Below are 23,365 nucleotides of genomic sequence, written 5' to 3'. Positions count from 1 at the left end.
GACTCATTCGCCGGTATTCCACTGATGTGGACGTAACGTGTACAAGTGTTATGTCAATAGAAAAATGCGTATGCTCACGCACAATGGATCTTTGTCAAGGTGCATATAATGGACATCATTGGACATGTTAGATCACACGTTGATGAATTTTTATAAAAAAAATTATTGAAAAAATTTCCTCTTCCTTTCCTTGTTTTTTCCCAGAAGAAAATATAATTTCTGTGTGAATTTTTATACAAAATGTTAGAATTGAATTTTAGAGTAATGACTAAAATTAAATATGATGTGATGGGAATTAAGTTTTATTTAAAATTTATTTTACATATAATTAATAATTGTCAGTGTATAATTATTGAAACTGGTAAGTAACAATATAATTATAAATTTACAGAAAGAAATGCAATTAATAGTGAAACTACAAATAGATATAATATTAGATATATGAGAGACAAGAGCACAAGATATCCTTTATCGTATTCCAAAGTCGCGCGTGCGTATAATTACAAAATTGGTTAAATGTGCTTTAAAAATATCAATTAATTTTTTTTTTCAATTAAAAAAGAGAAAGAAACAAATTTCTATGTTTTTTTTTGTATATATATATATATATATGTCTGGAAAGTATCACAAAAAATTGTAATTAAAAGAAAATGTTAAAAATACATAAATATTATTTGTATCTTTTTGAAGATATATATATATATATATATATATATATATATATATATATATATATATCTTCAAAAAGATACAACATATATATCTTCAAAATTATACAAATTATATATATCTTCAAAAAGATACAAATAATATTTATTGCAAGCCTCCATTTTTAATAACATTTCTTTTTAATTACAATTTTTTGTAATATTTTCCAGACACTATACATTCTTTTATAATTTGTATTAAAATTTGATATTGGTCGAAATAACATTCCTGCGAACGATGTTAAATTTCTTGACAGATATATTGGTTATATTCGGAGGTAGAAAGTCTTCAATTTTGTTCACAGTATCTTAATCTTTATCGCATTTCCCTCGATGCATCTTTGCGTGAAAGAAAGCCCGGATACGCGATAAATATTGAATCATTCTTGCCATTTGTGGAATGCTCTTCGTGTGAGATATTTCTATATCTGCGAGAATCTTTTCAAAAAGTAACTTCTTTGTAGAATTTTGCATAAAAGATGCCGTACGCGAACATGCTTCGCACAGAATATTGAAGTTAATTCATACGCAAAAAATCATTCTTTGAAAAAAGCGCACATTTTTTAAATCATCTTCAAAAAAATAAAAATACAATAATTTCCTTCAGAGATGAAGCAGAAATATGCACATTCGGTTGAGTTTTAACCCTATTTACATAGAACTCAATCTTCAGATATTAGGCAAATAAGACTACCAGAGTAGCAGCCACTTTGGCTGATTTTGGTCGCGCTGAGTGTACGAGCTTTTATGTTTAAATGATCAAACGTATGTGCTTTCCATTGATTTTCTCCCTCGTTGAAAGAGTAAGAGAATCGAGAAATTATTCTGCTGAGAATTACGCGACGATAGAACACGCCCTTGGCCCTGATGTATATTTTATTTTTGCACTAATGTAAATTCACGGCACATCGGCCGTGGCGGAAGTGAAGTGGCAAAGAAACGCGTTACGTAACTAACAAGTCAAAATGCAGATGAGTCTTCCGACCGAGTGGTCCGACCTCAGAAATGTAGATGACACTTGGAGATAATTGAGAAGTGGAAATTCTTGTGGCTTTAAGGAAGAAAGGAAGATGTGCTTGGGAGGGAACGATACGAAATCCTCAGTGACCTCCTAGCGATCTCTCGTATTCTCGATGGAGAAAAATTTAAACTTAGCTTTACGGTCCGTTTTTACGACCGAAATATCTTTCTCCTTCAGCTCCAATTTTAGAAAACATTTCTCTGCCCTACGCGTAGTTCCAATCGCCATATCCATATCCACCTCATTTATTATTTGCTCCGAGAGAAATTTCTTGAGACAAAAATACATCGCGACGGTAACAGAGCATAGCTTTAAAAAATGCGTTATTTTCTTTCGTTAAAAATTAATAATAAATGAATTTTATTATTCTTAATAATTTGTTTTAAATATTTTAATAATTTTTCTATATGATAAGAATAATATATTTTTACATATGATAAAATAGAAACTTTAACTTCTTTATAATTTTTTGTAATCTTATAAATATAAAATTTAATACTGTCTGAAATTGATATCCTAAAATTTTTGTATTATTTTATAGAGAATAATTAATGTAATAAATTATAATGCATTATACAGATGCAATAATATTTTCTATAATCATATAATATTTATGAGAGACGAGCGCAGTTTTTTTAAATAAAAGTTTAACAATGAGGAACACTTTGCTATTAGAGAAACTTTCTATTTGTCTTTAGTCTTTCATAATGGCTGTGACTAGCTAACTTGGAATTACTTAAATACTTTCATTGTTAAAGACACATTGATTAGAACACTTTATCACAAACAGCAAGTTACTACGACTCTACAAGTAACAAGAATTCGCAATTTGTTACAAGGCATCGCCGTAAGAATTCATGATGATGCCCGATACGACAAGTTACTTCGTCCTACGTTCTGTTTTAGAATAGCAGTTTTGTCAAGGAAGTTCGTCAAATATTTAATAGCAGGTCATCGTAAAGTAGGCGATCGTCGAGGCGACTCTTGCATCTGTAAAACACTACCTGTCTTTTATTTTACATTAGTCACGCGTATTATACACTACATGACATAATAAATTAAATTTATCAATACAAATAATAAAAATTATAATAATAAAATCAAATGAGAATTAATAATAATTAATAAGTAATTCATTCATTCATTAAGTAAAATATGAAACTAGAGCCATGAGTATCTAAAATTGTTTAGTTATACATTTTCGAGTTTCGAAAAAGTATACATGTTTCGATTGAGAAAATGTTTGACAGCGACCAAAGCATTATCTAAGTGTAACGAGAGAGAAAAACTACTTGTAGATGAAGAGATAATGTCTTACCATTGTCAAATTATCCAGCCTGTCGGCGCGTACCTTCGATCTTATCTACAACAGACAAGTGTTTTACGAACACTTTCAGAGACTGGGGTCCTATTTTATTGCGATACGATTTAATAAATAATATAATGCGACCGGAAGAGGCGATATGCGGGAAGGAAAAGGACAAGAGTGCGAGGGAGAAGGAGAGGAGATGTACAACCGTGAAGATCTACGAACGGACATGCTGCGACGGTAGAGGCAAATGATTGATGTATAAGCCACTAATCCCGAGCAGGCAATCCCCAAAGCTTGCGTAAATTAAATTGGGAATCTGGCACGAAATTAGGATAAATCTATTATCTGGCTATGTATGTAGGGAGCTTTTGCATATGTGTGTGTGTGTGTGTGTACATAAACTACTCTTAACGTTGACACATACAATTCGACGCTCACGACACGTATGATCCTTGGTGCGAATTTTTGCATATGAATGGGATTAGTAGATGTAACGAAAAACGAAAGAGCGCACTCGTGTCCGCGCATTTGAATAAAGAGGGTTTTTATTCGATTACAGAATTTTACCCGGGATATATCACGTATGGGAGGATTAATACGCAGGCTTCCCGTATTAATTCCATTTTTTAATTGCGACTACTTATCTGCCATCTCGAGTCAATTTTTCTTTTGTAATAAAAAATGCCGTGACATTAATGCTCGTAATATTTTATAAAGCATTAAAAATAAAGAGTGTCTTACGAATTGATATTTTTACAGATAAAAGTATGCTTTACAAATATATTTAGATACATATTTAAGATTTAAAGTTTGAATTTCTAAAATGTAAAGAAAAAAGATCGTGCACGTCTGTCGTAAGTTTCAACGTCGTTTAACAGGGTCAGAACTCTCATTAACAATAGTGACATCTGTTTTATGTCGGTCCATTATCGTGAAGCTGAGAAAGCATCGTAGTAACAGTACGAGACGACGATTTCAGCTGATTTTAGAGTGCTCGCAAGAGACACTGCGACATAACGACGTCATGCACCGAATGATAGATGATTCAAGTAGACTATGGTGCGAATCTCGATGCGAAATTTTAGTGTATCCTATAAAGTTCTTTACTACTCTCGTAACGTTCATTATTCGCCTTCGTAAAGATGAACCAACCAATCAATCTTTTTTTGCTTTCAATGCATTTCGAGTTGAAAAGTTTCTAAAAGAGAATTTCTTTTGTCTTTCTGAAATTATTGAGCAGAGCATCTGTTTATAACTCTTTTTCGAGCATTTATCCTATATTCGCGAATGTCGATTAAAAGAAAAATTTAAAAAGTAAAAATGATATAGACATAAAAGTTAGAATTACATCGGATGAAATTTAGCGGACATGTAAAATTAATTAAAGGTAACGTATCAAAATCGATTTCTTCCCTTTTCCGCATATAACATTCATATTTGTGACAAGATAAATGAACATGATTATATTTCGAGAATACGACGTATGAGATAATATATTTTGTTGACGTGTTTTATCCACATGTTTTGTCGACGTACGTTCACATTGCAAATTAAACGACTGTGCCATTCGAAATTCTCATTTTCCAATAAGCATAGCTAATTAAAGGTCGGTACATAAATATTACACGCGTGCTGTTCCGCATTCGTTAATGTACATTATAATATATTTTCTGTTTCATTTTATTGCATTTCTGTTGTAACATATTAAAATTAATTATAGAGGATACGTCGTCGCCCGCGCGCGACTGACCAGTCGTCTGCCCGTTGTAATTACAATAAAACTGTTATTAAATTTAAATCCGATTCAACAAAGTTTTCAATAAACGATACATATGCGTTATTTGCCGCGCGAAATACGTAATAACAGAATGGGGAGCTTCAGATATAGTATAGAAAATAATATACATTGCTTGCTTTCTTGCCGGGGATAAATTCGAATTCGAGTTTTATTTACATTCGTTGGTGCGAAAATTTTTCATTCACAGCGTAGATGTCATTCGTGAGACTCTTTGGGGAAAAAATATTAAATCTCGCTTTAGGTGTTACAATTTCTGTACAAACATTACATGTTTATCTCGATCTCCTTTTTCATAATAATTTTTGAAAAATAAATTCTTGCATTTTTATTCTATTTCTTTTTTTCCTAAAAATATATTTCTTTATGCAATACATATTTTACGCACGCGATAAGAGAAAAAAGTATTGATAAGAATATTTTATATGCAAATATATTTTATGAAAATATGTTGAATATTAATGAATTTTTTAAAGACATATATATTTCGTATAATATTTTCTATAAAAATATATATACTACATACACAAAGTATCCACCTTTTGTAATTTTATCCATCTTTTTTAATCATTATCTAAAATGTTTATTAAATCACCTATTTTCTAATTTTTTTATTTCATAAAATATTTTATACTTTTGTGTTACATTTTTCTTTTTATATTGAAAAAAATAGTTTCGTTTGTCTGTACACTTTACGTGATTTTCGTTTCAATCCTATTCCATTATTCATGACCATGCCGAATCGAACTGTATCGATTTAAGGAAAGAATGTGCATTCGATTTTACGTCACATAAGATTTTAAACTGAAGATCATTCAGAATAGATCTATCTGAATATTTGAAAATGTGGATAGTAGAATGTGAAAAAAGGATACGACACGTCGTATTCTCACGGCTATGCTTTTAGGGCGTCGGAAGAAATTGTGTGAGAGAATAATGGCGTTGTCACTTAACATCAAAGTGATGTAAATCGATGCTTCGTGGCGGGATATAATGTATATGATATATCGATTATATGTAGGCGGCGAAATTCCTTTCGACGTTTAGAGAGGCACTATATTTTTTACCTCGTCTTATACATGTTTAAAAATGTATACCTTTATATCGTTATACTTTCTACTTTTTTTTCTAAAGCTATGGAAATATATAATCATATATAGAGAAATTATTTATTTTATATTTTATGCTAACTTTTTATGATGCAAAAGTATTTTGGAAGAAAGGAACGTTATTAATAATTATTTTTACAATAAATTTTAATTCAAAATTATTAATTTTATATTAAATATGAATTATGTACTAATTATAATACATAATGAGAATACAAATAATTACGCGTAATATTAACAATAATTATAGAAATGACAAAAATACATAAATTTATTTTACATTTATAAATAATATATTTTCGAAAAAGAAAGTTCTTTCCCAGAAAATATATAATTATACATTATAATATAATATATGAAGGAAAAAATTATAAAAATAATTCATATACATGTACCTTCAGAAAAATCAAATAAATTTACAATCGATGTTCGATAACGATGCATGTACCAAATACCAATGACTAAAACAATTATCTTGTTCCAGGACGTTTAATTCTGATTTGCGATCATTAAGTGTGTAATTAACAGCCGCCTGTTGGCCGCGAGATTTCCCGATCTTCGTGTTCGTCGAAATGTAATTTGTCGTACAAATGCGAAACGTTGCCCGCGGCATACTCGTAGCAGGCGATTATCCGTGAAATCGCGGCGATCGTGTCTAATCGTCGAGGATATCAACAACCCCGAACGTTTAAGGATGTCGCGTTCGAACAAACGAGATTCGGACTCGGAGCGAGGGACGGGAAATGAATGAGATGCTATTTTGATGGCGAAAAAAATGGGATGTAACGGCTGCGTGCTTGTAGGATACGTGTTCCACGTTCTCGTAATGGCCATTTCTGCACACTGCGCGAATGCACGCATCGATCAATAAAGAGCGATTGCCGCCGCAGCCTTCCGCACCTCGCACTCATCGACTGTCGACTGTACATGTACGGATGTGCCAGAAGCGAAGCTGGATAGAAAGCGAGAGATGAGAAGGAGAGGATTCTCTATGGGATTATTCGTCTCTTGGGACTCCCGGTTTATGGCTGTGTCAAACTCGACGTAACTGTCGTGCAAATGGCCCATTTGTATTTTTTCCTTCTCGACAAGTGAAGAAAAAACGTACTTTTTTATATTGTAGTATTCAGTTTTATCTCTGTTACCTAATAATAATAATTTAATTTTTGTTTCCTTTTTTTATTCTTTTTTCATCGCGTTGAACTTTTATTTCTTTATCTTTTATAGACACATATTTTTACTTTAGTTTATTTTCATATTTTTGTAGACCCTTCTAGAATGAACTCGTTTATTTTTATTCGTCATATATCTCCCAGACTATTTTAGAATGCAGGCTGACGAATGGTTTTATGTGAATTAAAAAGGGTTTCGTGATCCTTCGTGGGTGAAACTGTGCGTTTAAAGATTTCGAGAATCACGCGAAAGCAAATTGTTTTCGCCTAGGGGAGAATTTTCTGTTTGTACGACTGCGAATCGAGTTGTATATATTTGTGATCAATAATAGTATTACTACCTTTTATAATAGATAAGGGTAACGGATTCTTTATTGCCATTATCGTTGACAGGATTAAAATATGCTATGAGGAAAATGGTAGTGCGAACGGGGTCTCAAGGTATCATAATAACGTATCATAAGTTTGACAATAAATAATCCAGCTATAAGCGAGCTTCCTTCTCTCTTCTCCCAAGACGAAACCATTAAAGCGATTGACTTCATTGGTATGCGAGAGCACCTGCGACACAGTAAAACCCGTATTTTCGTCGCGCATTTAGCACTAAATATGAATTCTGCATTTGATTCATTTAATAATTAAATAATTGATAAACGCAACAGTGTAAATATAAAGATAATAGAGATAAAGATAAAAATAAAAATAAAATATAAAGATAAAAATATAAAAATATATAAAGATAAAAATTAATTAAAATTGGAAAAATTTTTTTACGATATATATTTTACAATATAAATGTTTAATAATTTTTTAAACAATATTATAATTAATATTCGTACCACATATCAATATAGTACGAATTCTTTCACATTGCGTAGAAAGGTGAGATATTGAGAACACACTATATATGACTGAATTAAATTTCGATATTGAGATAAAATATAATTATCTCAATGTTTTAAATTAATTATTGTACAACATGTATAACTATAAATTTATAATTGAACTTATTTCTAATAACATTTTTCTAATATTTTTATTAATTTTTCGTCGGTGCATGCTGGATTATTGAAAATCCATATTTCAACAATGTTTTATAAAATTTACGTGAATGATCAAAAATGTTTTATAAAATTTATGTCTAGTTGAAACAAATATTTTATACGAGTATTTTGTACAAAAATATATCTACAATTTTTCCAAAAATATATATTTCTGTTCCTTTTCATTATTATATAGTATTTTTTAAGAGAGAAAAATATTTAAGAACACATAAATATACAAAAGATTGTGAAATTTATTATAACTTATAACTATTATATTTATTTTATGACGTGTATAAATGAAATTTTGCTATGGGTTGAAATTCGAATGTGTGCGCAGCTGTTACGTCGTTTATTATTCGAAGATTAACATCTCAATGACTCTCGTCATTTTCACCTCATACAATATTTTCGTATGATATTTCTTAACATCTTAATTAATAGCGGATGCAATAGGGAAACGAATTTTTCAATCGACGCGCCAAATGTCGGAAAACGAGCCGATCACGTGATCCGGTGAATTTTCTAATAGTGCCAAGTTCACACAGTGCGTGTCCCCCCTCCCTACTCCTTCACTCAGGTCGTGACCGCTGCCCGCTTCGTACGTGTTTTTACTTGCTCTGTTTTCTTTGCGTACAAACGAGTGTCTAGTGCGACGAATTTAACAATGGGCGATCTTTTCCAGGTACACATATACGTAATAATTCCTTCGCAATTTATCGCATATCGATATTCGTCGTATTTCGCGATCCGCCATTAATTCATTTCCTTTGTTGTTTATCATCGCGCATATTTCGCTTATTTCGCAGTGTTTGTTTCTCGAGTGCCACCTCTCATCACGAAAGAAATATCGAAGAACATCGGGGAACATCGAAAGAAGCATCGAGAGACACAAAGGAACATCGAGAAGCATCGGGGAAATCGAGGAATATCGAAAGGAGCATTGATGGAATTGCTGGAGCAAGGATCTCATTCACTCGGTCGTCCGCTTTGACGGTCGCCACGATCGGATTTTCGCGCCAATTCGAAATAAATTCGAATGAGCGCGAGTATCTAATAGTCTAGTGCAACGAATTTAACAACGATTTTTTCCAGGTATACATATACGTAATAATTCGTTTGCAATTTACGCGCCATTAATTCGTTTCCTTTGCTGTTTATCATCGCGCATATTTCGCTTATTTCGCAGTGTTTGTCTCTCGAGTGCCATGCACCTTCCATCACGAAAGGAGTATCGAGGAACATCGAAAAATGCATCGAGGGACACTAGGGAACATCGAGAGGTATCGGGAAACATCGAAAGGAGTTTCGATGGAATTGCAGGAGCAAGGATCTCGTTCACTCGCTCGTCCGCTTTGACGGTCGCCACGATCGAATTTTCGCGCCAATTCGAGATAAATTCGAATGGACGCGAGTATCTAGTGCGACGAATTTAACAACGAGCAATTCTTTTCCAGGTATACATATACGTAATAATTCGTTTGCAATTTACGCGCCATTAATTTGTTTCCTTTGCTGTTTATCATCGCGCATATTTCGTTTATTTCGCAGTGTTTGTTTCTCGAGTGCCACCTTCCATCACGAAAAGAGTATCGAGGAACATCGGGGAACATCGAAAGAAACATCGAGGCACACCAGGGAACATCGAGAAGCATCGGGGAACATCGAAAGGAGAAGCATCGATGGAATTGCAGCGAGGATCCTGTTTATCGCCTTGACGATCGCCGCGATCGGGTTTTCGCGCCAATTCGAGATAAGCTCGAATGCCGGGAGTGCCGAATCAGTCTACGGGCGATCGTATTTCAGTACTCGAGTTGATTAATCCGCATGTTGTTACGATTACAATATGTAATCGAGAACGTTCGGTTGGATTCCTCCAGCCGTTTTCGTCGAAATAATGTAGTACGTATTTCCGCAAATGCGCATCTAGTGTTTCTCTCGTGTTACTTCGTAAATCGAATGGCGGATGTGTATCCAGAGTGTATCGAGGGGCGTAGAAAAGAGCACCGAAGGATCAAGGAAAATCGTCGTCGACGTCATTAGAGGGTGAGTCTACATATATTTTCTGAACCTTCAAACCGAAAGGTTAATTTGTGATATTAAAGGCGATAGTCTACCATTCAGTGTAATAAGTATATATACTTTTTTGGAGATTATGAATTAATTGTAAAGTATATACAATTATATATTTTATTGTATATATATTCTACTCATTATTTTTTTATATATTATATTTTAAATATATTAAAATATTTAAATATATAAATATTTAAATATATTATTATATTTAAATATTTAAATATATTATATTTTATTATATTTTAAATATATGTTTTCCGAAGAGTAAAAGATTTTATGTTTTAAATTATTTCTTTATTATTATTGTACATATAATTTTTTAAAGGAATAAAACACAGAAAATGTAATATCTCCAATCAAGTATGTTTCGATTTTAAAAAATTAATTATATATATATTTTATACGTATATTTTTAACAATAAAAATATATAAAAATAAATAAATGAAAGATTAAAGAAAGAGAAGGAAAAAAATATATAAATAAAATGAAGCATTATTGTCAGAGAGACAGCATATATCATAAATAAAATAATATTTTTATAAATTGTCTTACATAGCAAACGGAAATAAATTGAAAATTCAGATACAATAAACAATATTTAGATTGCTTTAAATATACGTATACACACAAAGAATAATAATAAAAAAACTTGTTACCATTATAACAGTTTACCATTATAATAGTGCACCTCGAGTAGCATTAATTTACGTAAATACAAAAGTCATTTGTTCATGATTTCCGCGAATTATGAAGGAAGTCACGGGCCACGGGACAACAAAATCTCTCGCGTGGGTGCTTTAATCGCGGCGATTTATTCAGTGACGAGAACGCGATTGAAACCGCAATTCAATGGAAATGGCCCGGGGATCCCTTTCACGACGCATTTTCTTTGAGGGCGCGAAGTGACAAGCTGGTGAAATAGGTGGAAGAGAAAACACGACCTTAAAATTCCGCGTCGCTCTCGCCGACATAATACATATATAGAGAACGTATATGTATATACATATATGTATGTACATAAAACTAGAGCGCACCCGGCGTATATACTTTTTACAAATCCGTCGATTTATCACGATGCTCGAGAGCAAAATGCGCTGTGTGCGCTGCCCTTCCAGATGGAACGCGACTCGTTTTTTCACGGACGAACGGTCGAACCTCGTAGCCAATATTTTATCCCCGAAACGATAAGAGTTAGGATCCAAGTTAAACGCGAGTAACGCTACTTTTTTCTCGCGAATGCGCGAAAACATCAACGGGATTTTTGAACTGTCATCCTTTCGCTTGCCAAAAATTATACCAGAAAGCACTCGCAAAGATAAATCTCTTTTGTTTTCGTTTTTCAGCATTTACGTAGTTCTAAAGTCATTTATTATAGCGGACAGCATATTTTTAGAGAGCATATTGTTTCCAGTGTACCAGAAACTCGTCCAATTATGGAAATAATTTCTGCCTTCTTTTAATTTTACGCGTAACATGTACGAGTACATATATAATACATATATGTTTTCCTAAGTTATTTTTAATGTAACGAGAAGTATTTTTAAAATTGTTGGACAAACCTTAATGCATCGCAATAATATTTCCTTAAAAACAATCAATTTAACGAAAATTTTCAATTTATTATTTATTAATTTAAGAATTATCACTTTAAGGAATTTAATTTAATTTAATTTAATTTAATTTTCACAGTCTAAATGTAAAAGGGGAATTTTTTAATGTTTTAGTCATAAAGTGTAATTTAAATTTTTTTATTGCTTTAGGAATAAAAATTAAAAAATTAAAAAGTCAACTTTTAAATGTTTTTGGTATAATAAAATAATTAAAATAATTAAAGAATAAGAAATATAAAGAAAGATTATTTATAAATATATTTATAAATTTAGATTAATTCTTTTTTTTTAAGAAGTGGAGACTAAATTTAAATTGAGATTTTTTTAATAAGTAAAAATTTTAAATTTTTTTAGTTTGTTTTAAATAAAAATTATATATCTAATCTAGATTTTTTTAACGGATAAGATCTTTAATTTATTTTATTTTATTAAGAAACAAAGATTTTTTGTCTTTAAAATTATCTTGTTTCTTAGAAAATATAAGAACATTAAAGACGCCGAAGGAGCATAGTATATCTGAATTTATTTAGACCCGATGAGTTTAATTTTCTTAATTTCTTAACAAGATCGCGGTATGTCTGAGAATGAAGACATTCTGTGATGATAGTACATAGCAAGTATACCAGATTTTGCATAGCATAACGAAATAGCAACAGCAGCAGCAGCAGCAGCAGCTTCTCCGAGTTAGGTAGTCTTGTAGTAGTAAATCAACTCAGAGAGAGAACGGAATATAATTCGGGATATATCACGCTAGCGGTATGCTTTAACGTAATTTCCTCCTTCTTGCAACATTAACATACGATTTTACGGAAACGTGACAAATAGAATTGTTCTAATTCGATACACGCGCGAATCTTATTTAATCAATAAGATTTATATATTTAATTATATGAATAATTTTTTAAACATGAATAAAATGAAAAAAAAATTCAATATTACTATAATTTAATATTACTATAATATTCAAAATAATTTAATAATTCCTAATAAAATTTATAATATCGGGAGAAGAGAGAGACGGGAAATTAGATGATCGAATATCAAATAGATATCATAAATATACGTCTTCCTCCTCGCAATTTCAAGATGTTTCACCGGGAGTAGCGTGATTCCTTATCGATAAATAATTCGCCCATAAATCCTTATGGATAATATTGTCTCGCAGCTTGTGGTCCCTATTCTCATCAAATTCTGATAACCCTCGTCTTACATTCGTGTTCACCGGTTACACGAGAGTTATTCTCGTCGCTTCTTCTCATTCTCGCGTGACAGATCGGGCACGTGAGGGGGAGGGAAATGAGAGGGATGGGCGATGGAGCGGCAGGAAATAGATGGGTTAAGCCCATTCATTTGTGACGTAGATTAATATCTCTTTCAGCTTTGACCGAAATTTCGCGGCGACGAGGCGTATAGTTGCGGTACCACAATGGCAGGCACGGACAATAACGTAACGGAATGGCGAATGTAACCTTGGCGCGGCTCGACGAGCGTACATTCTCCCGATCGACGAGATAAAATGATTCCCCCGGACGCGGCGTCGGGGGGTGGGAGGCAAAAGGAGGGGCGTTTCTTTATCGGGTGGGCATTAAGGGCGAAACGTTATTGCAACGGACTCGTTTTTCGCAGTCAAAAGGGTATTATTACGCAATTAGGTCTCGAGCGAAATTAATCCCCGCGACTGCTGCGAAGGAGACGTCTGTTTCTTCCATTTGCTCTACGGATTAATTAAAGAAAATGTTGCTGAAAAATCCACGGCAGAAACTTCCGATGCTTTGCGCGGATTTTATTCCTTCGCTCGCTGCAAAAACAGCAGTCTTATCGCTTTGTATGCGAATAGCTGCGCGAAAACATGTAATCCTTTCAGTTGTACAAATAAAGACGTGAACTGCTTGCTAATACGTGCAAGTGGCGAGAATTACAGGCGAATTCCATTTAAGACGACAACTGTGATAAGGATTGGATATATCGGATGCGTAACGTAAAAAATAATTAATAATGAAAGCATAATTAAATAAATAATTAATAGTTAACATAAAAATAATTAATAATGAAAGCATAATTAAATAAATAATTAATAGTTAACATAAAAATAATTAATAATGAAAGCATAATTAAATAAATAATTAATAGTTAACATAAAAATAATTAATAATGAAAGAATAATTAGTTACAACTAGCTATTATTAAAAAATATAATTAATAATAATTAATAAATTAAGATTAATTAAAAATAATAATAGGATTTATAATTCGAAAATTTTAGATACTTTACATCGTTTATGTGTCTTATCTCAGACTTTAAATCAAGATAATCCCTTCTCTCCAGCTTCGCGTATTTCGAGCGATTATAATTCTCAGGTTCTTTGCAGCCAAAACAAACGGATGTCCGATCGTATATTTGATTGCGCCCCAGTTTAATCCTCAAACGGTTCGCCTTCCTTTTACAGTCGTCCTTCGCGAAACGGTTAATCGCGATTTCCGATCGCGTTTTATTTCCCCAAAAACAGCATGCACACACATACACACACTTATCTATCCGGTTCTACGGCGCGTTAAAGTTCGCCAAGTTTGATAGGTTTCTCGCCCTCGCGCGTTGCACGAAACCGGCATCATTCGGCACAAAGCATTTTAATAAAACGCGATCAACGTTTGCCCTCGCCCTCGCCCGGGCCTTTATAACTGGGTCGACTTTTCGCGACGTTCGATAACTATAGCGGCAGCAGCAGGGGCAAACAGCAACGAGAACCGAATGAAGTTTCCGCACGACGTTTATTACAACTACCGGATACGAAGAGCGAGAACGGGCAGGGTTTAATGGAACGCAATAGCTCGGCGCGAATCCAGTTTCCGCGCAAATTTCGTTCGTACACTCTTCTTCGTTAACCGTCCTTAACTCGCGGATATCTAACTTTATTTTACACACGTGGCTCGCTCTGAATGGCCCCGGTCCGATAGTTCCGTGAAAAATTAACATAGATATTCAATTATATTTTTACAAAAATGAAAAATTCTCTCTTATATTATAATATAAAATTTTACATCGCAAAATTATATTATATTTCAGTATTAACGTTTGATGTTATATAACGCATAATTATACACGTTGATGCAGAATTATATATCGCAGTTTGTGTGGAATTACATGTTTTATGTAATTATGAAAAATATCAGAGCGGAAAGAATTATCTTTACTTAAAATCTAAAAAAAGTATCGGGGACGATCGCATAAAAAAATTCGATATAAAAATTCTTCGCTCGAAAATTCTTAATTATTATTCAACTATCTTTTGACCGAATAATATTTGTATAAAATACAGATATGCGCCGCGCGTAGCGAAATACAAACGCAAGCCCGACCTTTACGATACAAAGACGTGTGAGAACTTTAATGTCCTCGTTAGCCGCCGCGAGTTTCCCATCGCGCCACGTCCGAGCACCGTAATTTAACTTTGTGTTTAATTCACGCAAAACGATACAGAGTATGTTGCCATTCGTTTGAAAAGTTCGGGGTCAAGAGGTTTTGCGCGATACACCGATAATACAATAGCGCCGCTTCAGAGCTTGCTCCTGACCGTTCCAGACTCATCATCGGTATCGTTACCGGGGGTTTCGTGCATGAAACCCCCCCCTCCCCCAGCGAGCGTTTCGTGTTTCGCGATCTGAGGTCGAAAGCAGTGTAGCGTCGGTTAATTGGAAGCAGCTTCCACTCGGTACGATATCCGTGGATGCAATTGACGTACGCTTTGATGCATTGTCGTGTAACGGATGGGGAAATAAGCGAAATTGCGAGGCGGTGATGATATAAAAAAACCACGCGCGATATACGCGGTTGATATCGCACGTGTGTATTTCTCGCATTGTGTGTGTGTTTCTCTTTCGCGATCCTTTTTCATTTTATTTAAATTTTTATTAGCTGCTTCCACGCGTGATTCGATCGATCGAAAACATCGCGCGGCGATTAATCCTTTTTTCGCGTTCTCGTGAATTATACCCGCGCTCTCTCGATATATTTTAATATTACGATATATATTCCGCCGAATCTATCCTCGGTGTTTTCATGTGTCAATTACACGTTTCATATTTGCATTCGCCGGCGATACATGCGCGCGCACGCGCATATTGACCTATTTTTTTTTAAATAACCCGACTATCGATTTTTAATGTAAGTTTTTATCTGTATACGCGCTCAAAATTCTTTTTTATTTTATACAAAAGCGAGCTTTTGATCCCGCAATATTTACTCGGCTTTTACATAAAAGCTATTAGTTATTAGATTTAATCGTCTTGAATTGACAAAAAATTCGATACTCAATAATATGAATGATTATTGATGTGAAAATAACAATATTAATCGTAATTGGTTTCAATTTTTTCGAGTAGTGTACGGAAAATATGTTTTTGTTGAAAATATAACAATCTTAATAATAATAATATCATTTAAACAATAATATCATGCAACGAGTTATCTCGATTCGAGCTTCCGAGAATTTCAATAATATTAATGATGTTATTGATGTGAAAATAATATTAATCGTAGTCGGTTTTAACTTTTTCGAGTAGTGTACGGAAAATATGTTTTTGTTAAAAATATAACAATCTTAATAATAATAATAATATCATTTAAACAATAATATCATGCAACGAGTTATCTCGATTCGAGCTTCCGAGAATTTCAATAATATTAATGATGCTATTGATGTGAAAATAATATTAATCGTAGTCGGTTTTAACTTTTTCGAGTAGTGTACGGAAAATATGTTTTTGTTAAAAATATAACAATCTTAATAATAATAATAATATCATTTAAACAATAATATCATGCAACGAATTATCTCGATTCGAGCTTCCGAGAATTTCAATAATATTAATGATGTTATTGATGTGAAAATAATATTAATCGTAGTCGGTTTTAACTTTTTCGAGTAGTGTACGGAAAATATGTTTTTGTTAAAAATATAACAATCTTAATAATAATAATAATATCATTTAAACAATAATATCATGCAACGAGTTATCTCGATTCGAGCTTCCGAGAATTTCAATAATATTAATGATGTTATTGATGTGAAAATAATATTAATCGTAGTCGGTTTTAACTTTTTCGAGTAGCGTACGGAAAATATATTTCTTTCAAAAATATAATAATCTTAATAATAATAATAATATCATTTAAACAATAATATCATGCATCGAGTTATCTCGATTCGAGCCTCTGAGAATTTCAATAATGTTAATGATGTTATTGATGTGAAAATAATATTAATCGTGGTCGGGTTCAACTTTTTCGAATACGAAAAATATATTTCTTTCAAAAATATAGTAATCTTAATAATAATATCATTTAAACAATAATATCATGCATCGAATTATCTCGATTCGAGTCTCCGAGAATTTTAATAATATTAATGATGTTATTGACGTGGAAATAATATTAATCGTAGTCGGTTTTCAACTTTTTCGAGTACGGAAAATATATTTCTTTCAAAAATATAGTAATCTTAATAATAATATAATTTAAACAATAATATCATGCATCGAATTATCTCGATTCGAGTCTCCGAGAATTTTAATAATATTAATGATGTTATTGACGTGGAAATAATATTAATCAAAATCAGTTTCAACTTTTTCGAGTAGCATACGGAAAATATATATTTTTTTTTAATATAATAACCTTAATGATAATAATATCATTTAAACAATAATATCATGCACCGAGTTATCTCGATTCGAGCCTCTGAGAATTTCACGATATCTATCAATGAGAATTTCCAAGCCGTGTAGCGTGATGCACGATATCTGCGGTAGCAATCCGTAAACGCGGCGCCCTGCTGGCACGATAATAATTAAATCTCGTGTACCTAGCGATGCGAAATAGCGTTTCGCATAGCGACCTTGGATCATGATCGTAACGAGGTAAATTTATCCGAATTGTAATTTGCAGCGCGTCGATGTGTCGCGGATGATCGGGCAAAATTCCTCTCCGCTTCTATGAGCGGATCGTAATTCGTGCCGCGAATTCGTAATAAACCAACGTAACGTGCGTAATGCCCGACGAAACGGTTAACGTTGTGATTCGCGCACCGGCAACTTTACTGGCGATCCGTACAATATTTCGCTATCAAACGGAATGGAGAGAATAACGCGCGTTGCGGCTCCAGCTAGAGTCCTGGATATCGTTAATCTTCGTTAATCCACTACCGACCGTAGCCGGATTACGCGTTGCACTGTGATTCTCATGGACTTATCGACAAAATAATTATTTGAGTTTGTATTTCTTGGACAAAATATTTTCATTGAGAGAGAGAAAGAGAGATATTGTCTATTTATTGTCGATTTTTGATCTCGGATCAGGGGCTTATAAATTCGCAAGCGGAAGAAATAGCAACGGGAATTAATTTATGTTTAATTAATCAAATGGACAGTATAATTATTATTGTTTATCAATTATTATTGTTTATGAGATATTAATATAAATATAGATAGATAAGTCTCTATAAGCTCCTGTTAATTTATATTCTCGTGGTAGCAATAAAACTTAAACGCAGTAGAGAAGCATAAATAAATGTAATGTATAGGAAACAATTGTATTCACATAAAATTAATTTCAAAATTAATTTATCACACATACGTAAATATATTAACAGATTTAATTACATTATTATTATATGTATATATCTTTTTCCCAAATTGCATTTCTTTAAATTATAAATCTTTAGAAAAATCTCACTAATATACATATGTATAAATATATTTATCTAACGCAATAAATTACAATTCCCATATCGAATCCAATTATCTCAAACGATCTTCGAGAACTACAAAAGTGAAACAAGGCGAGATTTGTCAGACGCGATTGTGGATTACAGTCGAATGAGCAGCGATTGAAATAACTCGGCCGATCGGTGCCGAGACTCGATTAAAAATCGCAAACCTGTCGCACGGCGGAAATGAACTCGCAAATAGGAGCGTCTCAAAGAATTTTCCTAAGTAGAGACGAGAAAGATCACGATTACGGATCAAGTTTTGCACCCTCGAATGGAGATCCACGGCCAGCTCTCGCGCGGTCACGCGATTTAACGGCTGCAATTTTCTGCATCTGTCGCGAGCGCGCCCGGCAAACTTCGTCCCGGTTTGCGGTTATTAGGGAGGAAAAGCGAGGGCGGACAGCGAGGAGGGAGGGGGAGGGAAGAGTCGTGGAAACAGGGTCGGTCGCTTTCATTCCGATTCGCTCGTGCAGATAGTCGAGTTGTTCGCCGTAGAAAATGAAAGTTGCACGCCATCAAGGCGGTCGGTTGCGATGCGAAAGCATCGATAGCGGCCATCGAACACACCCCGAAGCTTTCGTGCTTTCTCGGTATCTTTCTTCTGCTGCCTTTAAATCCTTCCTCGCCTCTCCCCCCCTCCTCTCCCATGCCGCATCTTATTCTAATTGAAACGTTACGATATCGAATTTCGCCAAGATATCCGCTTTCTGAAACCCGCCGTCGTCTGATTCACGAGAGACCGCGCTGCGTAATTAGTTCCCGTTACCATCTCTAGTCGAGTTTTATCTCTGGAGAAAAGCTAGCTCTTCTTCCTCTTTTTTTTTCTCGTTTTTTTTTTCCTCGACGGAAAGTCTAATATGGGTAAAACGGACATTAAAGTAGTATAATCGCGAAAGAAACGGTCTTGTATTATATTGTATGTACGAGAAAAAACTAGGATAGGCCTAGGATTCGAGAGGATAATAAAAAGGTAGACTGTCACTCTCGTTTCACTCGACCACCCCCTCGCGCGCCTTTCCTTTAATGATCTTTTATCCTGTACCTAACTCCCCGGCTATTTATTGGCTACACCTTTTCGCCCCTTAAGACTCTATGTGGAGCAATAAAAGTTGCTCCCTTCTCAGTATTGCTAACTCCTCAGCGATTTTCTCACAAGAGCGTTTTCCTTCTTCTCTCGTTAGAAATCGGACTGTATAATGTAGTACGATAAAACTTCTTCTCGCGTTCTCAGTTGAAAAGTTGATGAATAACAATAAAGTAAATTTCGAAATTTTAAAATACGTGCGTTAATACGTTCTATTAAAATATAGTAGATTGCATTGTAGTATAATAATAATATTATATTGTATTGTGCATTAGAATGTAAAACAATATATTTTATACATATACATATATATTATATAAGAGAATATATATAGTAGTCTATATAAAAAAATGACTAGAATATAAATTTGAATATAAATGATTATTAATATCACACAAGTTTATAAATGATTAGTATATATTTTTGTATTAATAAATGTTTAAATAATATATAAATGTATAATGAGACTGTAATTTTTGTAATTCATATCATTCGATTTTCATTGTCAATTATTTCAAGAGTGATGTGTCATGTTTAAAAAAAATATTATTTCATTTTTATTCCGTCTTATTTACGAATGTAAGCACAAAAAATGCTGAATCGTAGATAAAAATATATATATAGATATAAGTTTAGTTTTATCTTGATTAAAAATTCTCGTATTTTTTTAGATGGTAAGAAGATATTAAAAAATAACTTGAAGAACTGTGTAGAGAAAAATGGCGAATGTCATGAATGATTTATAAGCTTCTCCAGTTGTTCGCCTGAAATTTGTTTAGCATGTGGTTTTTAGTTACGTTATCCTTCAGTTATTATTCTCGTCTTCGATTCGGAACTTTTGCAACTCAATCGATACGCATTATTGTCTCGTTTCGCGTCGTAAACTCAATAGAAGACAATATTTAATTATCGCGACGACACGAATCATTAACACAATTATTACGAAATGTTTTGCGGTTTTTCGGCAAATTTTTTTCATACGCGTTAGTTTATTAATTAGCAACTTTGCTCGTTAATGAGAGTTCCACAATTTGTGTAATTGACGCGTGAATAAAATCATTCATGCGCGACGCACTTCATTTCGAGCCACTCGACACTGCCATTTCGCAAAACTGTTTTTTGCGAAAATTTCGGCGAGTTTTTCAATTCGCCCTTATCGATACATCGCTCGGGATATAGCATCAATGTCAATCACGTAAATTTTTTTTTCTTCTTTCATTCGTTGCTCCACCGCGGCGTCGGACTGTATCCAGGAGCTCGTGGCAGCGTTAAAGTCGTCGGCGAAATACGATCAAACGTGATTTGCAGCGCGCGACTAGCACAGTCAGTGACTGGAAACGATCGATGGCGCGCCGCGTCCCGATATATTCCGGAACGGTTCGCCTTTATGCAATTTCTCGAGCTTGTTATTGTTCCTGGCGCGAATTGTAAGCCGATTATTTTTGCGCTCTTTAACGGTTCCCGCTTCCAGCACCCCCAATCGTGGACGCAGTTATTCATTTGTTGTACACAAATGGCTAGCTTGAAAGTCATCTGGCACTATTGTTCCAGGCTATGTTTCAACATATCCCAAATATGAATAGTATCATTTATCACAGCATTTTCCAAAATTTCAAAGGATACGTATAAATTTTGATATAATTTTTGTCCTTATATGTAATTTTTATCGCATAATTATAATTAGTAACACATCTTACGTGATAATATAATTAATGTAAAATGTATATACATTTTCAATGAAAAATGGAATTTTATTATCTATTTTATTAATACATAATGCAATGTTTGTTTTTATAATAAAATATATTTGATTATTAATTCATATATAATTTTGTACATTATATTGAAAATACTAAATTAATTTTTAAATAGAAAAAGTTGGATTATTAAATACACAGCTGTGTTGCAGACATTTGTGCGTGCCATTCTTAATTAGCAGTCGTATAAAATATGTTATTGAGCATTGGGGGAGAGGAAGAAGATAAAGCCTTAGTCAGTCCTGATAAGAATTTATCGAGGAGAATCTAGCCGCAGTTCATTACAGTAATAACAAAACGAAATCATATTATTAGCATCTGGTGGATTCGCAGCGGTTTTTGCTCGTTTTCTCTGTTTTATCGTTTACGTAAAAACTGTTTTATGATGTGGTATAATTTTGCTAACAAGATAAAGAAAATATAAAATCGTCCGCGCGTTGGGCGGACCATATTGCATAAGTTGCTAGAAACTATGCATTTATGTCTCCTATATCTAGTGATTTATTACGCAACATTAAACTGCGAGACTGTATGGGAATATATTACGGTTTCCACATATAGTTTGAAATATAGTTGCGGACAATAGTCGCGTAGTTGACGCGGCGAACTTTATCAACAAACGCGGCGAGTAAATAATTATACATATAATTGATATGGCACAATATTGTAGGGCCACGTACATAACCAAAGATATGAGTTATTCATATTTGCCGCGCGAATAGATGACGATTAAATATTGACTGGTAATCAATGGACGTTGTGCATCGATATCATTAATAACTTTCAACCTTCTATCTGCGCGAGTATTATTTCGCTCGATCTGTCATCGACGCTTACTTTACCATCGAGTTACAGTTTTTACGATCTACTTTTCTATTTTGTTTTCCTTCCCTTCCCCCTTCGCTTTCTCTCTCTTTATGGCAGCCAAATGACGACAAGAAATTGCGTGGGAGTGATCGGCAAAGAAACTGGCGGATGTCAAATTATGGTTTTTCCGGCGGGATCTTTTTATGACGTGCCATAAATCGCAGGACAAAATCATTTATTATATATCGGCCAGGTTCGCCTGCCGGAAGACTCGCTAAAAAGCTTGACCGCAGCAATCAGCTGCTGATGACAGTCACTCGAAACTTGTTCGAGCGAGTTTTCGAAAGATTCGTTCGTTGATGTTTTACAACCTGTCGCAGTAGTCGACTGACATTTCAACGCGTTGACATTGTGATGTTGACGTTATCACCGCGGATGCAGGCGAATGTACGTTTATCGTTCATTTCTAGTTTCCAGTATATTTAGCAGTTTATATGTACGTGTTGTTTGCATATGTATGTGAAATTGCGTGAAATAATTGCGCGATAAAAATTCGCGAAACCGCCCTCCCGATGAAGAGATAATGCATGCGGAAAATTGGAATTAATCTTACAATTAGAAACTTTTTTGAAATTAATCATGCAATTAGTATATCGCGAATTATAAAAAAATGCGATTTAATTTACATCTTAATGTAATCACATTTGATATATTACAGTCTATAACAATAATCTAATAAGTTTATTTTATATCGGAAAAATCTTCTTTTATAAATAAATTAAATAATTAATTTTCTTGGTTTTTCAGATTTACATTGCATTAGTTGTAAATTGTAGATTAAATATATTTTTTAAGAAAGATAATAGAGTTTTTATATTTATATAATTGAAACATTTTTTTAAATTAATGATATTTTGGTAATATAGGAATAATAAAGGAATGGAATGAATAAAACTTCCATAGAGATTCCGTATTTTATAACTATAGAGAAGTCAAGACTAAATGGTCGTGTATACTAGAGTTAAACGTTGCGTTGTAATCGGCAATTTGCTTTGAGCATCGCCTTCCTCTCACAGGTGCACTCTCACGCAATCGCTTTAG

At 33.5% G+C, this 23,365-nt stretch overlaps 1 protein-coding gene across 4 annotated transcripts in view; it reads right to left on the bottom strand.

Moving 5' to 3' along the window:
• Positions 1–23,365, bottom strand: part of 5-ht7 (5-hydroxytryptamine receptor 7) — a 102,305-nt gene that overhangs the window by 2,790 nt on the left and 76,150 nt on the right. For 3 of the 4 annotated variants that reach the window (XM_083094124.1, XM_083094125.1, XM_083094123.1), the window contains one exon: positions 3,047–3,091. The exons of the other annotated variant lie outside the window; for it this stretch is intronic. In XM_083094124.1, the coding sequence (XP_082950250.1) occupies positions 3,047–3,091 (45 nt within the window). The remainder of the gene's footprint in view (positions 1–3,046; positions 3,092–23,365) is intronic. 4 annotated transcript variants of the gene reach the window in all.

The sequence above is a fragment of the Camponotus vicinus genome, unplaced genomic scaffold, assembly GCF_025532165.1.
Source record: "Camponotus vicinus isolate PSW18456_S1 unplaced genomic scaffold, iyCamVici1.0 SCAF_3, whole genome shotgun sequence".
Lineage (NCBI taxonomy): Eukaryota > Metazoa > Arthropoda > Insecta > Hymenoptera > Formicidae > Camponotus > Camponotus vicinus.
Note: the sequence above shows the minus strand (reverse complement) of the source record. Positions and strands in the feature narration are given on the sequence as shown.